General features: G+C 39.3%; 1 protein-coding gene across 1 annotated transcript; it reads right to left on the minus strand.

Moving 5' to 3' along the window:
* Nucleotides 1-2,518: 2,518 nt before the first annotated feature.
* CS (citrate synthase) lies at nucleotides 2,519-23,983 on the minus strand. Its single transcript, XM_072408964.1, has 11 exons — nucleotides 23,775-23,983; nucleotides 11,792-11,839; nucleotides 11,559-11,666; nucleotides 10,254-10,319; nucleotides 10,032-10,163; nucleotides 9,723-9,911; nucleotides 7,171-7,370; nucleotides 6,495-6,624; nucleotides 6,303-6,404; nucleotides 6,011-6,220; nucleotides 2,519-4,159 (listed from the first exon to the last, which is right to left on the minus strand). The coding sequence occupies exons 1-11, from the start codon at nucleotides 23,823-23,825 to the stop codon at nucleotides 3,989-3,991; spliced, it is 1,407 nt and encodes a 468-aa protein (XP_072265065.1). The 5' UTR covers nucleotides 23,826-23,983; the 3' UTR covers nucleotides 2,519-3,988.
* Nucleotides 23,984-24,915: the final 932 nt, after the last annotated feature.

Raw genomic sequence — 24,915 nt, forward strand, 5'->3', positions numbered from 1 at the left:
GCTGCAGATATCTGTCCATCTACGACACCCCATTATAAACCAGCGATTGGAAGGCTTGTGGTGCTTCAATTATAAACTAAAAGTGCTGGGGGGTGTTGGAGTTTACCTGACAGGTTTTGGACTGTATTGCTCAATATTTCATTACTGAAATATGCTTCTCCCAGTCATTCGTAGACGTGACAAAAAGATCTGTCACTGAGTACATCAGAGTTGTGCCCTGCCTTGGGGACAGGTTACTGTAGGGAGGAGCAAGGTAACATACAGATCCTGCCACAAAATGGACCTGGTCTCGATGTAGAAGCACATCTTTTTATTCTTTACTAGATGAAGGTATCACTTACATCCTAAATAATTCAGGATAGTGATGAGTGTTGTGAATGACCCTTTTTTTAAAAAAAGCAACGTAAACTAAATCTTTTCAATACCATGGCACTCTAACAAAATATTCTTTTTTTGATGTATTTTGTTTAGGAACATGACAAAAAGCCAATGGGTGGCACACTACAAAATGTGTTGATGATACATTTAATAAATATATACATACATACTGGGGTTAGGCATATAGGGCTGCCTGTCAAATGGCTATAGCAATGCAAATATTTGGCTGTGGTGATCATAGAGGTGGAATATTCACCGTGCTCAGGAATGTTCACAGCTTTGCATTTGATTCATAAGATTTAGGCTGGCCATATCGTTCTGAATGGTTGCACAGTTAAACAATTGGTATTTTCCTATCAGGAACAGCTAGAAGTGTTTCCCTAACACACATCCGCCAATCAGCACTCTCCAGACTGACAGAATATTTCTGTAAAAATGCAGGGAACTCTCCCGTTGTTATTCATCGTTATGGAGAACTCCCTAATGCATCAATTGAACACAAAATACACAAATATTGAGCAGGAATGCCCCATATCATAGAGATGAAGTTTTCTTATCAAATTTAATGTATTAAAATATCTTGTGGCTATGGCTGTCCTATGATGGTGGTAGGCAGAAGAGGTAGAAACTAAAGAGCTGACTGATTGATGTAAATCTAGGGAAGTCAACGTGAGGTTATTACTGACAATCTATTTCTATTCCAATTGGCCTGCTGAAGTGATTTTTTTGATCAGTTTTTATGAAGATGTGCTTAGCAATCATTTCACTGTAAATGAAAGCTTAGCTTTGTGATTTTGGAGATTAAGCGTAACATGGAGCAGGAAAAAAAAATGCAGATTGACAAACTATCATGCAGTGGCATAAAGTATAAATGTAATAGATTGTGTTGATAGCCCGTGGCACTGTAATGTGGAACTCCAATAATATAACAGAATGAAGTGTAACCCCAAACAGCAGCCTCATGTCACAGGTCGATGTGTGAGATAACAGATGACCATGCAGAAACATTACACTCAATGCACTCATCTTTAGAACAAAACATAAAAGTCATTTCAGCCATGCAACTACTTGAAAATCTCACTGGACTTAAGTGAAAAGAGCTGTTGTTTGTTCTTTAAAATACAATTATTTTTAAAAAGGATCCTCAGTTTTATCAAGTTTTGTTATATATGCCTGATGTCTACCAGATTTTGTTTTTGATATGCACCATACAGTGAGGACATGAAAGGTCTTCAGCTGCTATCATGTGATTGCCCAGCTCCTCCAAAAGAATAAAGACAGCCGAGACTGGTCCGAACCACAATTATATTTTGACGAAGAATGAATAGGTCTGAATAGAAGCCATATTTATTGCATCTAGAGCTGTGTTTCTCAAACTATTTAACACAGGAAATAACTTTCAGGTCTTCAGGGAACCACTGCTATAATTACTATATCCACAGCTCACAATACATTAGAGTGATGGGCAATAGAAAGAAAGCCTGACAGTACATGGTTGTCAGTGAGAAAAATGTCACCATTAGATTAGCCAAAAAGATCATTGGCATCAACCACCCTGACAATCACACATGGCTGGACGAAGCCCTTGCAACCTCTGGAAGAACCCCGATTTAGAAACAAGGAACTTGAGGCATCAGACAATTTTTGCGTACTGGACGATCCTGGTGTCATTCAAACATCTACAGTACATTCCTACAGAAGAGCAATAAGGAAATAAATGGAGGCTGCTGTTGCATATACCTGTTTGGTTCAATGTCATAATTTCTGTGAGATATAAATTATACATTGTTGTGTTGCAATGAACATAAATGGAATAAATAATGTAACCACTTCACAATTGTAGCTAAAACCCCACAGTTACTTACAATACATACATAGCTATTTAATTTTTTTTTCTGATGTCCACTTTGTTCTCCGTTCTGATGTACAGTGTTTGGGGTCCTCAGGTGTATTAATAAAAGAATTCTATATTATAGATGTTAGAATTCAATACTTAAATGGAGCAGCATCAGCAATTTTCCATATTCATGTAAAATAAAGTCTGAAAGTAAAAGGTTGGATTATTTTTGAAGTACAGTGTTTTCTTATATGAAGAGACTAAAAAAAATTAAAAGGTAATGATTTGCATATGCGAGCTTCACATCGTTAATAAAAACATTTATTTTGCATTATACAGAACAACCTTAAGTCTATTGTGAATCTGGACATGTGTCTGTAACCTGCACAGTCTTTGCCTGCACAGACAAGAGCTGAAAAAAAAAAATAAAGTCACACAGGTGGTAGAGGAGTGTATTTTTTATAGCCAAGTCTTAATTCCCTTTCTGTTTGAATGCTTTAGGGTGAAAACAGTGCTGCCGATGAGGATGGCTTTAACAGACTAGTATTACATGTGTGGGACAGCTCCTTGTAATGTCAGTTACCTGGAAGGAATGAGTTGCATGTTAAATTAATGCCAAGTGAAAATGGCAACCTGATTCCTAGAGATAACTACACCCAACTGCTGCAAAATATACATGACTCTTATGGGTGTACAACTAAATCAAGTATTTCAAAATAGTGTAATTTTACATTGTAGCACTACGCAGCCCCTAAAAAAAAAAAAGCTGGTGTGCACACAACTGTGCAGAGGAAGCAAAAAGCAGAAAAAAAGCTACTTAAAAAAAGAAATGAAAAACAGCATATCTGAAATTCAGTCATCTCAATCACAGTGGCGTTACCTCAACATATAAAATAAACAGAAATGCTGTTCACACATTCAATGACATAACAGGTACTTTAGAGGAAAAGGCAGGAATCTACATAAATAAAAAAAAAGTTGAAATAAAAGCTTTACAAGGGATATCAAAGAAGTAAAAGCTGCGCAAACTCAGCAAGGGTTGCTGCTGGACAATTCCTGGTCATTTAGTGACATTCCTCTGTATAATAAAAGCCATAAAATCAAAATTCCCAGAAAAGCAGTCCACATGGAGTCAGGGATGCCTGCGATGTGTGTAATATGCATGATTCCACTCCCATAAATGTGCAATATGATATGCCCTGAACAGGTTGCCTTACAACTGACCCCACTCTTAGGTAGCATCAGTGTGAAGCATTACGTGTGGCTGGTAGCGGTGGCACATTATTTATTTTAGTAAATATGGGATGAAACAGTAAGGTTAGAGCTTGCCACAGAGCTGAAATTACCCTGTGTTATGCCAATTGCATTGGTCTCTGCTTTTTCACAGACTATTTGGAAATCAGAAAGAAAAAAAATTCATTTTGTGGTACAAAGACCGGTGGGCTGTACATAACTATAGCTGGTTTATAAATAAGTAGAATGGAGGGTGCTGGTAACTAGTGTGGATGAAATTGTTAGTCTGATTCCTACCGGCAGCACAAGCACCCTTTCCTGATGGAGAAGGAGATCAGGCTTCTCCAGCAGGGAAGGGAAATACAGAGTGTTGAGAAGATGACATGTTTCAGCATAAATAACCAGAAGTGTTTTCTTGTCGGCGCTCAGGAGACGATGGGGTGCAAAGCAGTCTGTAGAAACAAAAGGTGTACTGTCTTTTGATTGGCTCTTCTCCAGGATGGGGGAAGCCCTCTAATTTATGTTTTTTCCATTCTTCTTTTAACCAGACTTTGCCTTTACAAGCTGCATGAGGCCATCTGTGCTCATGGATTTGGGCCTCTCCAGTGGAAAGCCAAGTGCCCGGCTCCAAATGAGCTGAGATAGGACACCCAGTGCTCGTGACACTCCAAAAAGGACTGTGTAGTAATTCATCTCTGTCATTCCATAATACTGCAAATAATAATATAAAATACATTAGATTGTTCATTTACAGAAGAAACTCTAGACATAAATGTGTAACAGAGGTAACCGGAGGCTAGATACAGCAATTGTACAATGATTCTATAGTATTTGGTATTACTTGTTACCTTTTATATTGGTGGGAGCAGACAATTTCTAATTCCTCACTGACGTAAAACACAGGCAAATCTATCTACTGCATAACATTCTGAGCAATATCAGAATACAGTTTACAATACACTAATAGTTTAGGAGTCCAAAAGCAACCAATTTCAAAACAGATTGGACAGGTAAGTGGTGCTGCAGGTAAGTTCCCTGTAGCTGAAGATGTAAGAGGGAACACACTTTAGGTTGTAGATACTTATTATGTGTTTTATAAATGTAAATAGTCAATGTTAAGTAAAATCTTCAACTCAAGATACTCAGCTTCAGGGAGGATGATTCTCTATAAATCCTTACATTGATGTCTATTAAAGTCAATTGCAATGAGTCAAAGAAATTGTATCAAAAAGCAATGTCTAACTAGAAACACTAATAGCCAGACCTAGAGCTCAGACTGACACCAGGTTCCAGAAGAAACGTCTTTTGTTACTTGGCCAGTCACACGATATAGTATCTTGAAACCTTAAGTTTAAAAGACCCTGACCATGTGTTTTCCATGACTTTGCAATTCCTAAAAAGCAATTGTCAAGAAACAAGCAGGTACATATCCACCTGGTTTTTCATAAATATTTTAGAATGACTGCACACAATACAGCAAAAGATGGATAAAGATGACAGCCCAAAAACACTTGCATCTAGAAAAACATGTGCAATAGTGCCCTTTATAGGGTACAAATTCCACAAATCAGGAAAAAAAAAAAAAAGATCTACTATAGATGCAGTCTGATATCAGCCTTTACAAAGAAAAGGTCCCGGCTGGGAGTTTGTGATATCTGGTCAATGTGGTATTGCAAGGATGCATAGCAATGATCGGGTGATCAGATTACCAATGGGCGGTATTCCTTTTTCTTGGCACTGTACACTGCACTACCAGAACTCTTATTTACTGTTTAGATATGTCCTGCAATAGCAAATTTATTTTTATTAACTCTGAGGGTGAAGTATTTGAAAGTGGATGCAAGCCCTGCAAACTCTCCTCATTAAACACAAAGTGCAGCAGGTGGATACAATACACCGGACCAGGACTGGACAGCTGCAGTCACCAAGGGCCAAAAACAGGCCAGAAGTTTCCTAAAAACGTAGTGATACATTCTTTGTAAACCATATCTTACTAAACTTACTAAAAATATGTGTGGATCCTGATCATCTAGGAATGAAATTAGCAGCGATGAACTAGACCCTACCATTAGGAATCTGTCCTGAAAGGACTTAAAAAACAAACAAACCATTTTTCTTCATAACAAAAATAAAATTCATGCAACACACATGGATTACCCTGAGGCCACAAAAGTGGAGTTACACTCAAAGTACAGTTCTCCTTTCCAGCAACACTTCTGGACATAGTAAAATTTAAAAGCAGACCCAACTTTTGTCTGTCTCTCATGGTGATGATCTCTTCAGTACAGTGCTGCTTTCTCTCTGTGCAGTCTCAGACTTGGATGGACCCTGAACCAGGCTTTATCACTTAGCTGCTTGTCAGTCACTTAAGACATCAAATGCCTGGATGTGTCTTGCACGAATACCAGAATTACGAGACTGGACTTAGCTAGAATTATCAATTCTTTTGGCAAGTAATACACTCATTTATTTCCATCATTTTTGCTTCCCTGCAGGTGAGCTTTAATATTTTGTGAAAAGGTTGACAGTGACACACGAACACAGGAGACATATCGATCCTACCTGTAGAAGGACTCCACTGTGAGCATCCACATTAGGCCAAGGGTTCTTGGCTTTGCCTTGCTCCAGTAACACATTGGGTACAATCTTGTAGAGCTGAGCCACCAGCTTGAACATTGGATCATTTGGAAGGTGCTTTAAAGCAAATTCTCTCTGGCATGTGTAACGGGGATCTGTCTTTCTGAGCACAGCATGACCATATCCAGGTACCACCTATCGGAAACCCAGATTAATTCACATCGGCAACATAGTACACTGAAAAAAAAAAAGTTGAGATAATGGAGTATGTACATACCCTTCCAGAATTTAGGGTGTTCCAGATGTAATCTCTCAGCTGCTCATCAGATACTTCACCGCCCAAGTCCTTCTGTAGGGCTGTCAGCCAAACAAGCACCTCCTAAAAACAAAAGCAGAGGTGGGATTTAACAAAAAAAAGTGCTCTGGCTAAAATGTAATCTAATGTAGACTTTACAGATTGACAGCATACCTGGTTGGCCAGTCCATGCAGGGGACCTGCCAATCCATTCATGGCAGCAGAAAAGGAGAGGTAGGGATCGGAGAGAGCACTGCCCACCAAATGGCTGGTGTGTGCACTGACATTGCCTCCTTCATGGTCACTGCAAAGGGAAAGTGTGAGAAGTCAGACAACACAGAACACATGCCTAAGCTTTTCATTTTGATACTGATAGGCTTTTAAACCATGGTGTACAGAACCTATAGCTACAACAAATATTAGTTTTGAGAAGTAAGAACAATAAGGAATGTTTTGCTGTCTAGCCTAATAAAAAACAAAGGCCTTAATTTACATCTAGCAAAACAAATATGTGAATGAATACATTTTAGTTCTAAAAAAAATCCATTTACAATACTTCCTAATATGTTCGTGCTGTGTCAGAATGGCATTAAGCCTGCCACTATCCAAGATAAGTTTGCTGTAAGTAATCAGGCAGCAAAAAACAAAGTTTTGAAACTAACTAAGCTTTTGCATTTATAATTTGATAAGCAACTTTGAAACACTACAGCCAAATAATGTTACATAGTATAAATGCCTCCAGCATTCTGTTAGCAAGATTTAATTTAATTGTCCTCTGTGTTTCTGCAAACTACAAAATTCTGCAACATCTCAAAGACTTTCACAAACTATCAACAAAGTAACTATTTACCTGTGGATTGTGAGGTAAAGCCTCATAAGCTCTGTGAATTGAGCGTCTGTATAGCCCAGCATGTTAGTGAAATTGTGTGACCAGTCCAGGTTAGAATCAATGGCACCAATGCTGCTTCCTTCTCTGTAAAGGTTACGGTAGATCTTAGCAGCAATGCATGGAAGTTTAGCAATCAGATCCATGGAGTCTTCATACACAAACTTTGGAAAGAAAAGCAAAAATTTAACTAAAAATTCAGGATTTCTGCAATATTCACACATTTTATATGGTTTACAGTACCTCTTTAAAGATCCTACAATATAAAAATATCTTTTCATCTACCAGAAATGTACTTGGCATCTTATTTCTGACTATGGGCTGACAGTTGAATTTATGAGGAATGGATGGGGTCAGCCCTGCCAAATGTTATTTTACACCCAACTTCTAAAACTCTATTGAACTCATCTTTACAACAATTGAACTGTTTTCTAGCCCATAATAAACAAGGGCTATTCACAGTAGTGTGCAGAGAACACAGGAAAGCTGCAAATTTCTAACATGATCAACAGGTTCTATTGCATTTCTGAAAGCATTTATTTAAAGAAAAGATCACTGGTGTTAACACAATAACGGCCCAAATCTGGAAGGGGGGGAGACTGACCAGTTGGCTGCTCAATGCAAACTGGCCTAACAGACTTGCTGCAATGATCCACCGCAGCTGTGTGCACAATATGGTTCTGAAATGTATATAAAGATTTAGGAGCATGTCTTTAGTCATGTCACAACGCTTTGTGTAAAAACTGGAGATCTCGGATTCTCAAAAAAAAAGCAGTTTTTCTAAAAACCTAAAATCTTGTTTAAAAAGAAAATATGTAATTTGCTGCCCTGACAATATAGCCCGCTTCCATGGTGCTCTTATTGTACAGAGTTATTGACAGTAGTTTCCACGTGTCCTTTTTAGAACAGTGTCAGGCAGTTTGACACAGAATACGTCAAGCTTGATGCCTAGCACATAAGTTAAATACTTTGCATGTCTTTTATTGAGCATGTACACATAGGCATGTGGGAGGGATTGTTTCCATGAGATCTCAAGGTCTGCCTGACACTGGAAAGTCACGAGTGTCTCTAGCTTGGTTCACATTTACAGAGCCTTTTGCCTTTTCAACACTGCATTTACCTTACTGCAAGAAAGAGCAGCAAGCACACACAGGATTCTAAGTTCACTATATCACTAGGGCCATGACAACTAAACTCCCTGTGTGAACGTGTGACAGATCTGTCACTAAGCCAAGGACATTGATAGGCGGAGAACAGACGGCATAAATGGAAAGTTTTAGCCCCTCCTTTACCAACATAAGTACAGTGTTGGTAGAAGGTGGTGCAAGGGCATTCTGACATTCAGGAATAAATGGTACAAAGCTAGAAGAACAGGAAATGGCCAGGGACTGCTATAAAATAAGAAATATAACATTGCAGATAAATCAAACATCTTGCCATGTATAGTTGGAGTTGTCTGCCCCTAAAGGGAAATTTTTGTACAGCACAAACTAAAAAATGTAAACACAAACTAAACACAAAGTTAAAGGCAAAGTTTTAAAGCAATAATGTTAATCACTGTAAATAAGTATTTCCTTTGGATCTGAACTTTACAAATGCCAACTCCATTGTGTAGCTGTGCTTGACTATAGCTGTCTGACCTCTCCTGCCTTTTAGTTTCCCGTTAACAAAATTATGGTCAGACAATTTAGAAGCATCTATAAAACATGCCTACTACTAAGCGCAGCCTCTTCATGCAGATACACAATTTCTGCTGTAATGCAGGGTATTCTTCTTACTTTGGGTATTACATTGTTACATCTGATTGACTTTCCCACTCGTAGTCCCACTTTTAGTTCATAAAAAAAGGAAATATGTTGATCTCTTCTAGACATTAACCTGATTTCTATTAGAACTTGCCTTGTTAGGTTTTGCATTTTTTTTTGGTCAACTACCCAGTGAACGGCAATTATTTTATTTTTAGCCACTTTCTTTTAATTTTATTACTCCCAACTAATGCACCAGTGAAATAGAGTATGCAACTCCTTTGCAGACCTGTTCCTACTAAAGTTTTGTATGCATTGCACTGGCGAGGTGAACTGGAATGTGCCCTCCAGCGCAATGCACTGCAGAACACTGCATTTTCAACTCACAGCATGCACAGCTGCCAACACACACATATGTGAACAGCAACGTGCTGCATTAAAAAACCATAGAGGTACCACACTCCATCTGGTGTTCATCCACTGTTAAAATGCAAAACAGAAGCCATAAAAAAAACTTACTCTGTAGGTATGCTTAAGGACTTAAAATGAATTGGATCAAGAGCTTTATAAATATGAACTGCTAGGCAAAAGTCTGAATTCATTATTTTTCATCTAAGTATATGAAAATAGGAAAGAATGATTAATTATTCACCTACCCAATACATTTTGAGACATTAGCAACAAGAGATGGAAACAGAAAACTCCACAGACAAGTGTATTTACAAAATTCTCTCTGCGACAGGCTTGTACTATATCTTGCAGTGCACTTACCTCCCAATACTTAGATCTGTGGATGCCTTCTGCATAAGCCCGGGCAAAGCTGCTTTCACTGTTCAGTGCTGTTATTGCAGCGCTAAGTTGAGACATGGGGTGCAAATTGGTGGGAAAGTTGTCTAACATGGTTACTACATGTGAAGGCAGAGCAGCTCTTTTTGCCCATTCTTTGGAGACCCAGTTCACCTAACAAAAAAAAATGAAGCCATACAGTGGGGTTAAATGATATTATACAATATAAATCTAATGCAGAGAAAATAAAAAAATATCTCCTCAAACGTCGGGGAAAATGTGTTCTGCATTTACCTGCTCCTGGCTGGGCACATCTCCTGTAACCAAGAGCCAGAACAGTCCCTCAGGCAGAGGCTCTTCTCCCCCTGGAGCCTTAGGCAACAGCTTCTGACATTCGGGGATGCTGTAACCACGGAAACGAATACCCTTAAAAAAAAAAAAAAAGAGAATTTTGGTAAAGGACTAAAACATTTTCCTGCAATTCCTGATTCCTGATCAGTGTGGCTCTATACTTACCTCATCAGCATCAAGAACAGATGTTTCATAGACTAAACCTTTCATACCCCTCATGCCACCATACACCTAAAAAAGCAGAAATAGAATGATTTTAGCAGTGTGTGTGATATACAATTTTTAGCATTTAAAATCTAGTTTCTTTATATAAATATTGACACACTATACAGAGGATAAGAGCCATACCTGGTCATTACATAAGCAAGGATTGCAATTAGCCACAGGACTGCTCCATCCTACATAGCGACTAGAAAAGTATACCAGTCCACTAGAAACAATGCATTCGCTAAAGGTATATCGCTATACCGGGGCAGCGCGATGGCTCAGTGGTTAGCGCTCTGGCCTTTGCAGTGCTGGGTCCCAGGTTTGAATCCTTGCCAGAGCACTATCTGCATGGAGTGTGTCTACATGGGTTTTCTCCAGGTTCTCCGGTTTCCTCCCACATTCCAAAAAAACATGCAGTAGGGTTAATTGGCTTCCCCAAAAAAATTGACCTTAGACTACATTAATGACATGACTATGGTAGGGACATTAGATTGTGAGCCCCCTTGAGGGACAGTTAGTGACATGACTATGGACTTTGTACAGCACTGCATAATATGATGGCGCTATATAAATACTGTGTAATAATAATAATATGCGGTTGATCTCAACTGTGTTTTTTGTTCTTTCCTCCCAATAATAACAAATAGTCTGGCTGCTGTGCTACTCCAACATAAAGTCTAAAAATGCACGCTACAGACTTTAAAATTTAATATAGATTCCCTATAGCCTTTATGCAGAAATTTGTTTAAAATATTGCTAAACTTTATTCAGGAAAGCAGTCATGATGAGCCAGGTTAACAAGTGAAAGAATCCTGGAGCTCCATCTGCTGGCAGGAAAAGGCCAACTACTAATACATAAATATTTACCCCAATGCATAGGAGTATGCAATATAAAAAGCTGTCAAAGTATTGTTATATTAAAGTGTGTAGTGATTGAGAATCTACTGTTATACTTATTTGAAATATTTTCTGTCATACAGTTGATTTATTTCAGTGGGTGGTCTTGCCTAATCAGTTTTCTATAGTGATTTTGCTTTTTAAGGCAAAGCAATAACATTTTCCTTGAACCAATTAGAAATATCACATTACATAGTTAGCTTGAGGCTGCATCCTCAAATACTGGAGTAGGGTACCAAACATTCTTCCTGCTAGAGGTCCAGGATAAAACAGCATCTCAAATTATAGCTGAAGTGCTCCGATTTGCAATTGCAATTCGAAATTCTGCTTGCCCTTCCACAACTCTTCCCATTAGCATGCTCTTACCATGTCCACAGTAATCTGGCCAATGACAGCATTCCCATATTGTTGCCTGAAGTTCTTGATTCTGTTCTGTTCCTTTGGAATGAGATCTGACAGGACATCTTTTAGGTTCTAAAGAAATAGGGTGAGAAAACCAGCTCAGCAAATAATGACAAAGCAGCAAGTGAGAATTATAAATTACATCCAAAATTCTTCCCAAATTCAACCCAAAAAGAAACAAAGGACCAGGGGCTTACCGTGGAAGAGCTGGCTTGTCGAGCGGCAATCAAAACACAAGGGGAGTTCTGTTTGGAGAAGAAAGAAGAGATTGTGCCCATTATTCGGATGTTTGGACAACACCAAAGAAAATAAAACTGTTGCCTGCCAATGAGATTATATAAGGAGTACAGAAGACCCAAGGGAGGGATATTTTCTATAAACATAGATGAGTAATAATTCCCTACAGTATTACCAGTACAACACCAGCCATAGTTTGTAATCTCTAATCATTCTATACAAGCTGCAGTGCAAATGACCAGCAGAAGATATTCACCATCGTTAACTGGGTTCTTCCAGAAAGTCTCTAACGCTTCTTACAATTTACCTCAGTGGTTGTTTTTTTAAAATGATGGCTGAAGTTTATTAAAGATTTACAAGAACAATTTATATACATTTCAGATGACTTAATTCACAGACATGATAATTCCTAAACTTCATAATACATTAAAACAAACAGTATTCTCCCCAGAAATTATTTTAAGCTGACTGGGAAGAAGCTGTAGGAGGTGGCAGCCCCTCTATTGTGATCCAACATTCCAGTAACCACCCACAAACAGGCAGGTGGTTACTGAAAAGTGCCGGGTGGTGCGCCCAGCTGAAAGGACCTGGGGAGAACAGTGAACACATTTGTATCCCTGGACTACAGATGAAGCATACTTCTGCAACCTTTTAGCACTCTCAAATGTGGAGGATGTGAAAAGTCACATCACGATTTGTCACTACCATGGGGTGCTCACCTGAGCATTAAAGGACATGTACCTAAATGTGTCATTACTATACTTTATATGATAGCAACAGTGAAACTTCCAAACCTATGAACATCAAAATAGCCCTTATAAAGACTATCAGCTTTATGTTACAACCTATAAAAGTGCTGCCACAGCCAGGAGGCCACAGCAAAGGAATGCACGTAAGCAGTGGCCTAACAGCACTATAAACAGGCATTCCTGATAACCAATTAGTAATCTATACTTTTGCACTTTCATCCCAACTTGTGCATTGATCAGAAGAGTTATCTTATCTGACTAGTTCACAGGACCAAAACTGCAGGAGTGCTGGAGCAATATTGTAAAATAAATCTCTTATTTAAATATAACTTGTCACATTGGCTATTAATATCACAGTGGAGGCACTTGCCCAGCAAAGGACAGGAAGTGGTGCTGGTTCCAGGGAAAAACAGTAATGCCTCCAAGCCAGGCAATTAAAGTCTTCACCGACAGGTAAACCGTCATTGTGACAATCTACAAAGCTCCCCAAACACTGAACACTAATGCTTAACACTTGGAATCCATTGTTTGGGTTGGGATTATATTATTAAAATTATATCAGTTTCTTCTATAAACTGCTTCAGTGTTCAACCCAGAAATTTTGTTAAGCCCAGTGGGAAGAAATAGTAGGCGGGTGGCAACCTCTGTATTGTGACCCAACTCTTCAGCACCCAAAAACAGCTGGGTGGTTATTGAAAAGTGCTGGGTGGTGCCCCTGTCTAAAAGGGGCTGGGGAGAACACTGTGCCTTCCAATTTACCTTTCACAAACTGTAGATTATAATATTCTTACCATACAAACACACTTACCCATTGAGGTTTGCAGCTTTAACATGAAGTTACCCAGTAAAATCATTACAGAAAGTCCATAGGCTTTACTGTATACTCACATTGTGCATAAAAAAACTGTAGGCAACATAGCTGCATACCACTGCACCTATCCCTGGAATATTTATGCTACACAATCAGTGTTGAAATGAACAGCGGACGATTTAATTAGTTGACAGCCTGTAGCCCGAGTTGACTGGTGAGAGAATTTTTGTTTAACACAAATGATATAACTACATTTTTTACATACCACCCCCATTCTAGTAAAATCTATCACAGGGCCAGATCAGTAAAGAATAATGCTGGTTCTATCTGCATAAAGCAGCTTTAAACTAGAAGAACACCTGCTTCTCACATACCTACCGACATCTACAAGAATTGCTGTTGGTATTATCATGACTTAAAAAGTTTGTTCAAAAAAAGTGTTCAGCAGAGATATTGTTTCTACAGGCTGGTGTCTCTAACTTATTTCCTATTCACTGTGATAGTAAATTTGTCACTGTAAACATTATGTGTCTGTATTAGCCTAATTCTGTATACATCTCTCTAACAATGTCCCATTGTCCACCCTGGCCATGAGGGCTCCCATTTACAATACAGGGCTGTAAACCATACTTGGATTTTTCTGCACAGTGTGATGGGACTTAAGCCGCATACACACATGCAATTATAGTCGTTGGAAAGGATCTTTCCCATTGACTAGCATTGCACGATGCATGAATGCTCCATTCTGCTCTATGTAGAGGGGGAGAATGACGGAGCGGCATCCTGCTGCGCTCTCTCTCACTTCCCTTGCATTAGGATAATTGTTGTCCATCGTCCGGGAATCCGCCAGGACAGTCGTTCGGACGATGGGCGCTGTACACACGCCAGATTCTCGACCGATATCGGCCCTGAGCCGATTATCAGGCGAGAACCGTTGAATGTTTGTACGTAGCTTTATTGTTATCTTATCACAAAAAAGGGAAAAGATCATTCATAATGGTGCATGCCAGGGCAGGTAGATCTGAATAAAAGCTTTGCAATTAACCATTAACATAATTCCTGGCTACTGTAGGAGAAGCATTAATCATTATACAGTCAATGACTACACTGGAGCTATCATCTGCTTTAGAAGAAACTCATTATACCCAATGTGAATTGTTACCCTCTTTATCCAGATTTAACAATCAATTTAGTGAATATCAAGCAGCAGCCTCTCCAAGGAAGGACAAAGCAAAGAGAACAGAGACAGCTACACAGTAGTTTGTTTACTTCCAGTAATGTAAACATAGTAATTTCCATATTTAGTATAAACATCTGTTCCTTTTGTCTGAATTATAATTACTGAACATATTTACTACACAGATAATACATTGTTACCATCCAGGCAATGTATCTTCTGTCAGAGTAACTAAAGGTTACATATGCTGGCATTTTACATGTTGTTCACTTATCATCTATCAGTTTACCATTTACTTTTGTGGAACCAAGGCCAAATAAATTTACAAGCTAATCAACAAATTAAAGTCAGTCCTGTCTTCATGCATAAGGGGCAACTGTAGACAGTCTTGTAGTCTTCAAAGAAATAAAAAAAACCTTAACTTTTCTGCACTCCCTTTATAAAGAAAAACATTTGGTCTGGAGTTGGTGGTACATGCAATTATATAAACCTACTTTTCATATTGTTACGGTTATTTTGTAGCAAATTACCAAGGTAATAAATCTTTGACCTTGAAATATTTGTAGGAGGCTCATGTGCCTGTCACAATCCTTCAAAAAGAACATGAAAATCTCTGCCTGACACAACTCATCTTCCAAAGTGCAATTTGTCACCACAACCTTTAGATATTTCACAATTCAAGTCATAAAATAGCAGATGCAGATCCAAGACACTTAAAGTAGTACACTTTATATAAATACAGTATATATTTTTTAATGCCCCTTTGCTTTATTGAGGTTTATAAACTTTTTATTTTTTAACCTCCTTGCTTCTTTACTGCACACGCACATTTTTACTCAAGTCAATCTACAGTGATCACAGTCCGGGGTAGAGTTGCCTGCTATTCCAATGCTCAGATTCTAAGCAGCCATACTCTGTGCAGGCATCAGGCCTGATTATAAAGTGGGGGCGTAACAACCATTAGAAAAGTGGAGAGTTGTTCCAAGTAATGATGCTAAACATTACTTGCAGTCAGAAATTTCAAATGACTGTTTATGTCACACACAGCGTGCAAAATTAAGTAACACAAGCACAGTCCCACTTAAAAAAATTGGCGGAATGATAGATATAAAACTTGCAGAAAACAAATCACGTATTACACTGTAAAAACACCACAAACTTGTTTTCATTAGATCTTGGGAGGTCACTACCTATAACCCCAGAAGAGAGACAATGGATCTTATCCCAACCTTATTACATGACTGGTTTAACCAATAACAGACTTCGTTTAAACTAAATTTATATGAAATTCAGGAGGCCATTCTGATTGGCAAAGCACCCGAGTCTAGCTAGTTCTGGCCCGGTGCACACATTCTCCTTGGTCCCAGACAATCCCGGTGATGGTCAAATAGGAAAGATTGATAAGGGGAAGGTACCTACAAATATAGAACACCCTTGGCATTGGGCCATAAAAGCAGGGTATTAGGAGACGTTTGTGGTAAGCCAAGTGAAGGACCCTCACAGTACTAAAGCTAACAAAGTACTTTCTTGTATTAAAAGAGGAATAGACTGCAGAGATGGAGATATAATACTGCCCCTGTACAAAGCATTGGTCAGACCACATCTTTTGGGCATCAGTTTAGAAAAAAAAAAAAAAAAAAAAATGGAGAGTGCAATATAATAATCCTAAACTGAATATATATATATTAAGTTTAGGATTATTTCAAAGGACAAGAGGGCACTGTTTGCATCTAGAGGTAAAGAAATTTAAGCTCCAGGCAAGGAAGGGACTCTTCACTGTAAGGTCTGTGAAAATTTGGAATCGGCTCCCTCAGGAAATTGTTTCAGGAAGTTCTATGAATTGCTTTAAGAAAAAGCTGGATGATTTTCTAGAAGCACAGAATATAACTGGGGATTAAAGTTTAAAAGAAAAGACACCAGAGACTATTGATATAATGAACATCTGATTGCCTCACTGCTCTAATGGAGCAAATTGAATCATGTTTTTAAGGTTTGTTGTTCCTTCCTCTGGATCAACTATGTATAGATGGTTTTATCTAGAATATACTAGTTTCTGGTATGTTTATTTCTCTAGTTGTTGAACTTTATGGCCTTATGTCTTTTTTCAGCCCAAATAAATGTAACGTGTGAGTCTGCATTGAAAGGGTGTTGCAGCATACTTCCTCTTTTAATACTTTGTCCTAGTGCTTGATGCAGGAACAGCATCAACTACTGTTATGTTAAAACAAATTAGGTCACTTAAATGTTCCATGTCCTGGATAACAACCTTTTTGCTGTTTCTTTTCTAGAAGATCTGAGTAAAACCTGCAGTAACCCGGATACCTACCTAAAAGGACAGTTTTTAATGTTAAGGTATTTTTTTTTCACCAAGCATGTAAACATAGTGGTACTATTATGATCTGCTACATTTTGTGTTTCAAAATACCATCCCAAGATTGTGCATTCTAAGCAGAATAAAATGCACTGCTACCAAAAAAGACAGCAGCAAAGTCCTCATCTCCAAATCTCACCATTTTCCTGACTACTCGCATATACAGAAGGCAGGGACATATGACAAGAGCAATGTTCCTAAAATGCAGGCTAGAACTAGGAAGCTTCCTTTACTTTCTCTATGCAGTACCAAGGGTGAATAAACCCCCCCCCAAACAGACCAGAGGAATTTCTGTTTACCACATATGTATTGGTAAGTTTATAAGCTGAATAGTCTGCACCTAGCAGCCCTTTCTGTAATGCTGACTGGGAAATGGGTTACTATACCAAAAGGAAAATTATATTATTTTGGGGGAAATGTTCCAAAGTTTTTTTAATCTTTGGTTGTTTAACCCAATATGAATTTATAGTGCAAAAAAATCTGTTAGCAGGTGCAAATGATTTTGAAATAAGGAGTCTATTGATGTAGAAAGCCATTGCACAAGGGTTGGCATTTGATCTTGTGATGTCTAATCATATGCTTTACACTCCCATTGGCCTAGAAACATGTAGCTTGTAGTAGCAACTTTGTATTAAAATGTGACCTAACCACTCTGCACAGGTAAGCTTCAGCGTCCTTCCCTGTAACCATAGCTGTAACCAAACAGGAACAGCAGGTAAAACGTATTTTACCTGATCAGATGAGTAGCTCAAAGCGGAAGTAAATACACGATCACAAATTTACTAAGAGATAGATGTTTTTTTCGCAGAAGAGTTAGGCTGCATACACACGTTCAATAACTGAAAGAACATTCTGCTCTATAAAGAGGGGAGGGGGCAAATGACAGAGCAGCACCCCACTGCGCACTCCCCTCCTTCACTTGTGTTATGATCGTTTATAGATCTAGCAGGACAGATCCATGAACGACATCTGACGAATCTTGTACAGACGCCAGATTCTAATATGATACTAGCCCTGAGGTGTTTATCGGACGAGAATGGTCTGACTTGGTATGTATGTGTATGTAACCTTATGCAAAGTCCCTTTTGCAAAACTAAAAACAAAAACACACCTTTCCCACAGCTTCTGATCTTTTTCTGTGCCATGCAAAGTTGGATCCAGCTCTAATATCTGAAAAGAACTAATTGCCATTGACAATGTATTTCCACATTCACATCAGAGGCTGCCTATTGGTCATAAAGGATTACAGAGAGACCTGAAAAGAAGGCAGCAGTGATGGGCCGTCATCACGGCTGGAATACAATACGGAAGTAGGTGTGTGTACTATAATTTTCTATAGTGGGTATTCTACACTTTTAGTTATCTGCTTCCCTCCACCACCTCCTTGAAACCACATTATGTAAAGGAAAATCCAGGAATACCTGCAGTTGCACCAAAAAGTCAAATGTACTTTTTCCTGCTCATGATTTGTTTCTTACACGGGGATCACTTAATTTTGTGACTTTGTGAACATTTCTTGCATGCTCTGACTTGTTAATGGGGCAGGAAATCAGAAGTAATGTTTAAATGGGGAGAATATAGACCAAGTTCCAATATTATTGCAAAAGGGTTGTTTTAAGCCGCCATCGCTTCCATTATAGTGAAACATCCCACACAGACAACGTCTGACAGAAAAAAGCCTGACAAGCCTGCACTTAACACTTCACAAAGTGTTTTTTTTCTGTAATAACACTTTAATAATGTGCAGTACAGATGTCTAGTAGACAGCTTTATAAATGCATTTAAATCACATATAAAATTAAGATTTACAATGAAAACAGGTTAGAAAAAACTTATAGATTTAAAAGGAGGGGGAAAAAAATCTCTCAGGCAATGACCAACACGTGACAAACCTTATCTAAGTTCTCATGGACTGACCTTGAGTGCCAAGGACTCTTTAAACATAGAATTGACTTTTATGTATAGGCTGGATAATGTGGTTAATTTTTGGGTAAAAACAACCAAGTTTAAAAATTGCACACACAATTTTTGGGTAAATTGCTAGTGAAGGAATAACTCTTGTGCAGATACAAGGACAACATAGAATACCCATTTATACATTTAAGTGCACACAACGCAAATTTTTGCTTTGGAAAAGCAGAATATTCCTAGCAGCCGGAATGTTCAATTCATGTTAAATTGAGATCTGTCCTGTGTCCTCCTCATACTTTGTGTTATCGCAAACAGCCCTTCTAGTTCTTATCTTGAACTACAGAATGATTAGCCTTTATTTTGTGGAAATCAGAGTGGGGAGTGGTTGAGCAGTTTAGAAAAAGATAATGAGGGCTGTAAACACATGACACACAGCATTTCTGTGGGCTACCAGTCAATTCTACTTTTGATGAAACAAAATAATTCTCTCTGCATCATCTTTTTAGCTTGTAAGGATTTTATCAAACTGTTTTGCAGATTCTCACCTTTACTGAGGAAGAAATGTTTCTTGCACCATTTTCTTTCCAAAACTATTTGTGAATTGGAGGGTCAGAGGTATTTCTAATCACCTGATGCACTTTCGGTGTTCTGCATCTTTTTAGAAGCAGGTAAATATTTAAATGTATCATCAATACCACAATTCCTTTTGCAGGGGATGCCTAAAATGTAACTTGTATTTTGGTAGACTTCTGAGAAAAGCTCTTATTACACAAGGAGATTACATGTCTGGGGAGGGGGGTTCATTTCAACTCAGATAGTAATATCTGATAGATATGGACGACTACTCTCCCTCTCTACTACTCTCAAGTCCCTTTCCTCCAATACATTATGTATTGTATCTACAGAATTCAACTTAGGGAATGGACAAGCTGAGGAGAGATATGAAAACAGTCAAGGTTAGATGAGGCTGCAAAAAGGGCTACAGAAGTATTGTGGGGATTGTAATTATGAATTTGGAAGAACAATGCCAGTGACCAATTACCTGTTTCCTCAGAAGACTGTACAAGTGCTATACAGAGAAGTGAAAGATGAGGTTGTGGCCTTGCCAAATAAATTTACTTGTTAGGCTAGCAATTTACAGGGTCGGTGGACAGCCCGCTTTGTGTCATCACATGACTATGGACTTTGTACAGCACTGTATGTCAGCACTATAAAAATACTGTATTATAATAATAATGTAGACAACTTCCTGTCACATGACATGGGGCAGAAAAACTGTGTGTCACCTTCCAAAAATGTGGAAGGTTGCTTACTAGACACAAGGGGGAGAGTTTAATCACAGACTTGTACTGTCACTATAAGGCATAGTGGAAAAAAATCAAACACTATAAAACCACTATCACTACAGCAGGGGACTATACATGAGGGGGAGAGGTGTATATATGGATGCTGTTGTGTGTGCGTTTAATAGGGAGAAGGTCGGGAAAAGATACCATAAGTGCCATCATTAAAATGTCAGATGAAGTAGTCATTAGTGGCATATTTGGAGCTGGATTCATGATTTTCTTAGAACTTCAGCGCTTAAGAGAAACATAAAGCTGGCCACAAATGCAAAGTTTTTCTATACCCCTTTGCGTACATTGGATATAATGATTTTTTTTTTTATGTAGAGGAGATCTAATTAAAAGCATTACTTACCTTAACCTGAGGTGCCAAAACAATCACTGTAATCTTCCATACTACCTTGGAAAGGTTGCAGTGCAGAGTTCTGCTTTAATTTTTTTTTATATCAACTTTTTCTTGCTCAGTACAGAATGGGAAATATTCTTATAGTCTTCGTCAAAAAGTAATGGTGGTCTTGTTTGGGAAGGCATTAAAAAACTATTATTTGCATGACTGAACACAAACCATATAAATTAAAGCCTGACTTATTAGTTTGGGTTGTCATGGGAGTTAGTGTTTTACATGCTAACCCAGTGCACAAAGCGTGTATATATACATTATCCATAGAGAAGAGCATGCTAATTGTTGTCTGCTTGCAAATAGGCAAATAATCTACGCCTAGTACACTGTTTAATTGATTCAGCATAAACTTAGAAGTTCCTCACACATTTAGAGGAAGTCTGTCCACATGCTCAGTGTCAAGAACTAGCAAGACATTTAAGAGAAAAATATTACTGCAATGAAACAAGACCATCCTTTTCAATGCAATCAGGTTAAACCATTTTTATAATCTATTTCTAAAAGAATATAATGGACACCACTATGTGAATGTCAATATTTCTACCTTGTCCTGCCTAGACGAAATAAAAAAGTGAATTTTAGTTTCTGGAAAATACTCAATTCCAAGAGGAATACCCATTTCTGTTTAAAGTTCCTTGACTACATCAATCACAATCACTACTCCCTATGCTAACACTGAGCACTCCAGGAATACAAGGTCAAATGAACTGACCTTTAAAGCCAAAGCCTGAATAAAGAACTAGCTGGTGAAGGTGCTTTGTCTTTTAATTTGGACAAACACTCCTGACCATGTCCACTGTACAATAGAAAAGTTGTAAGGAGAAGAGTCTAAAAAAACAAACCTCAAAATTCTTCTATCTATAGTCAATGTAATTCTATTTTGCCCCTCCATCCCATAGCCAGAAACTTTTGATTCACTTTGAGAGACTCAGTGGTTAGCACCATGGCCTTTGCAGCACTAGGTGCCAGGTTCAAATCTTGGCCAGGGCACTATCTGCATGGAGTTTTGCAGGTTCTCCTTGGGTTTGCGTGGGTTTCCTCCCACATTCCAAAAACATGCAGTTAGGTTATTTGGCTTCCCCCCCCCAAAATTGACCTTAGACTGTGTTAAGGACATATGACTATGGTAGGGACATTAGATTGCAAGCTCCTTTGAGGGACAGCTAGTGACATGACTATGGACTTTCTACCGTACTGCATAATATGATGGCGCTATATAAATACTGTGTAATAATAATAATTCACCTGGAGTCAGACACTCTTGCAAATGCACCAATGTCCATTTTCAGCTTGGATCTAGGAGTCCAGTGGTATATTGTTCTATACTGGTATGAAGAGCCTAGCCAGCTCCTGAAAGATGCAGACATTGCTATTCTGCTAGCACATTGTCATTTGGAAAGAATAAACTGAATAAAACTGTCTGGAAACCCAGTGCCCTGGTGCAATTTTCACCCATATGATTGAACTCTGTTTTAGGATCAGTTAGATTTCATTATTGCAGGGACAGGAAGGTAAAACTGAAGCACCAATCATTTAACCAGCCAATGGAAGTCCTAAGTCCTGCTGTGACAGCAACAAGTACGATTTTCATATTTGTCATACCAGTTTTCTTGCATCATGCTTCCGGAATTCTAATACCTATAGACTGTTGGGTATAATTGCTGTTTGGATACTATTCTTACAATCTCTACACAAGAATTGAATATGCCCGCCCTGCATTGTGTGTCTTGTCCTGTGTTAGTTACTGAACAATGCAGAAAGTTTGGTGACTGAGTGATAACATTACATTGTAAGTTGTACGTACGCAAGCTTAAGCCCTGTAAATCATTTTTAAAAACACAGAACATTCTACAATAAACAAATGTGAAGTTACATTTCATATAGAAGGAATGTTTAGGTGGATGGTTGAGTTGTTCCGCACATTCCACTTACCGGGCCCTCAACGTCTTCCACTAGATGCCCCGGGGCTACAGATGTGTTCTAGGCCTTAGCAAAGAACTAGAGGTGCAGAAACAAAGTATTTGTACTTCTCCTCATCATTGCTTCGAAAAGGCTAGCGGAGAGCAGGCATTTAGGGAACATTCCCATACAAGTCTATAGAAATGTCTGTGCAGGTAGCTGACCATGAGATGTAGGATGTCAGAGACAACACAAAACTGCAAAGTAACTGCACCGCCTGCAGAATTTTCATTGATAATGAGAGGAATTTGTAGTAACTGATATGATGGTGGTTTAGCATTGAATCTATAGGAAACCATTCGCTCGATCTCTGAATAACCTCCCGTATGAACATGCCCTTAGGGAGCATGAGTAAAGGACACGGGATAGAAGTCCTCTGGCATGACAATCAAGTGAATGAGAAAGATATTAGGAAAATACTAGATTGTAAGCTCTTCAGGGCAGGGTCCTCTCCTCCTCCTGTGTTACTGTGTGTATTCATCTGTCATTTGCAACCCATATTTATTGTACAGCACTGCATACAATGTTGGCGCTATATAAATCCTGTTTATTATTATTATTATTATTATTATTAATAGAAAACCTTGTTGGCGACAGGTTTAATACCAATTCAGTTCTCATGAAAATGCCCAGATGCAAATGGTAAGGCGGTAAAGGTCAGATCCTATGATTTGTATAAGGGTTCCCTGGCCGGGTTTTATTCCAGCAAAAAGCTCATTATTATACGTGCTCAGAAATCCCGCACATATAATGGGGGCGCAGATACAGAATAACAAGGCCGGCTCTTACTGACGGGTCTATTGACAGCCCGAAACGATCCGATGTGCCAGCCACTGCTATGATCTTACATTTACCTGAATGCCCCCATATATATATATATTCATATAATCATGCAATGAATGAGTAGGAGGGCAGGCAGCAGGTAGGGATAGCTGTGGCCTGAGAGGTGCAGGCTGAGCCCCAGGTTAGATAATCCTCCATTGAATGGACTTAGCACAATGACTGTCACTGCCATGGCGGGGGGGATTGTGGGAAGCGGCTCCCCGGGACGATCCCTTGGAAGGGGAGCGGCGCCGTGTGAGGTCGGAGGGGAGAGGACACATGTGAGGGATGAATAGACATATGCCCGGCTCCTGCTGAGGCGTCCTATACACGAGTACTGAGGTGACACAGCGAGCTCCGGCTCCTACCTCCCCCCAGACCTCCCCGTGCCGCTTCTTACCTTAGCCCCGAGCATACGGGCGCACAGGCGTCCTGCGGTGATGAGAGACATGGTGAGGGTATCGGCTAGAGTCTGGTGTACGTGCTTGGGACGAGGAGAAGGCCGTCACTGGGGCCACGAGTTACAGCTGCGTCTCGTTGGAACCGGCAAAGCCGAAGGCGCCTGAAGGCCGGAGCCGGGACAAGGTTGAAGAGGAGGATTCGGCCCCGCCCACTGCTGTGTGACGTCTCTGACGTCTGTCACTACGCATTCTCGCGCTGCAGCCATCTTACTATGGGCGGTAAGATTGCCCTTTCTGGTGCCATTTCAATTACAGAAGACTTGTGTCTGACACAGTAGGGTGCTATGACGCATGCGCATAGCCGGTGCCCTTGCTAACAACACGTCACGAATCCTGCTGTCATAGGATTCTGGAGAAAGGGCGGCTCGGCTGTCCATCGTTAACTTATCGTTTCTGAGTTTTATACAGAACTCGTTTTATTATATAGTGGTAATAATAGTAATGTATATCAGAAAAAATGGCGTGTTTCCTAAAGAATCTTATTATCATAGACACGCCCCCTCTCGAGTACAGCGCCTGATCTAGGACGTTCTTAAACTCAAGCTGTGATTGGCTGTGTGGCGACTGGTGGGCGTGGCTTTGTGATAGGGACAGAAGGGCGGGAAAGCTGTCATCTTTTTGAAGTCATTGTATTTCCATGTTAGGGAGGGTGTTAGGGAGGGTGAAGTGGGGTGAACGTATGGCCTACCAGAACTGTCTGTCATACCTTCGTGGCCTTTGTTCTACTAAATAAGTACAGGAAGTGTGACATGTAGCAAAATACATGTGTAAAAGATCTTCTATATTAGCTAATCCCTGACTCAGTCCTTCTAGGATAGCATTTTTAATATGAGGGAACCTTTAAAATAACTTTCAGGGCTTCAAGGAACCCCTGCTATAAATATTATACCCACAGCTCACAGTATATTAGTGTGGAGGTCAGTGGACGTATGTGGAAGAAGTGGAAAAATGTGGACGTAGTGGAAGAATGCCTCGTACATTGCTGGCCATTGGGAAGAATGTCATCCTTACAGATATCCCAAAAGATCATTGGTGTCACTTAACCTGACCTGAGAGGTGAAAACTGCTCAAAGAGCCCCT

The sequence above is a fragment of the Pyxicephalus adspersus genome, chromosome 1 (genome assembly GCF_032062135.1).
Source record: "Pyxicephalus adspersus chromosome 1, UCB_Pads_2.0, whole genome shotgun sequence".
In the NCBI taxonomy this organism is placed as follows: Eukaryota; Metazoa; Chordata; class Amphibia; order Anura; family Pyxicephalidae; genus Pyxicephalus; species Pyxicephalus adspersus.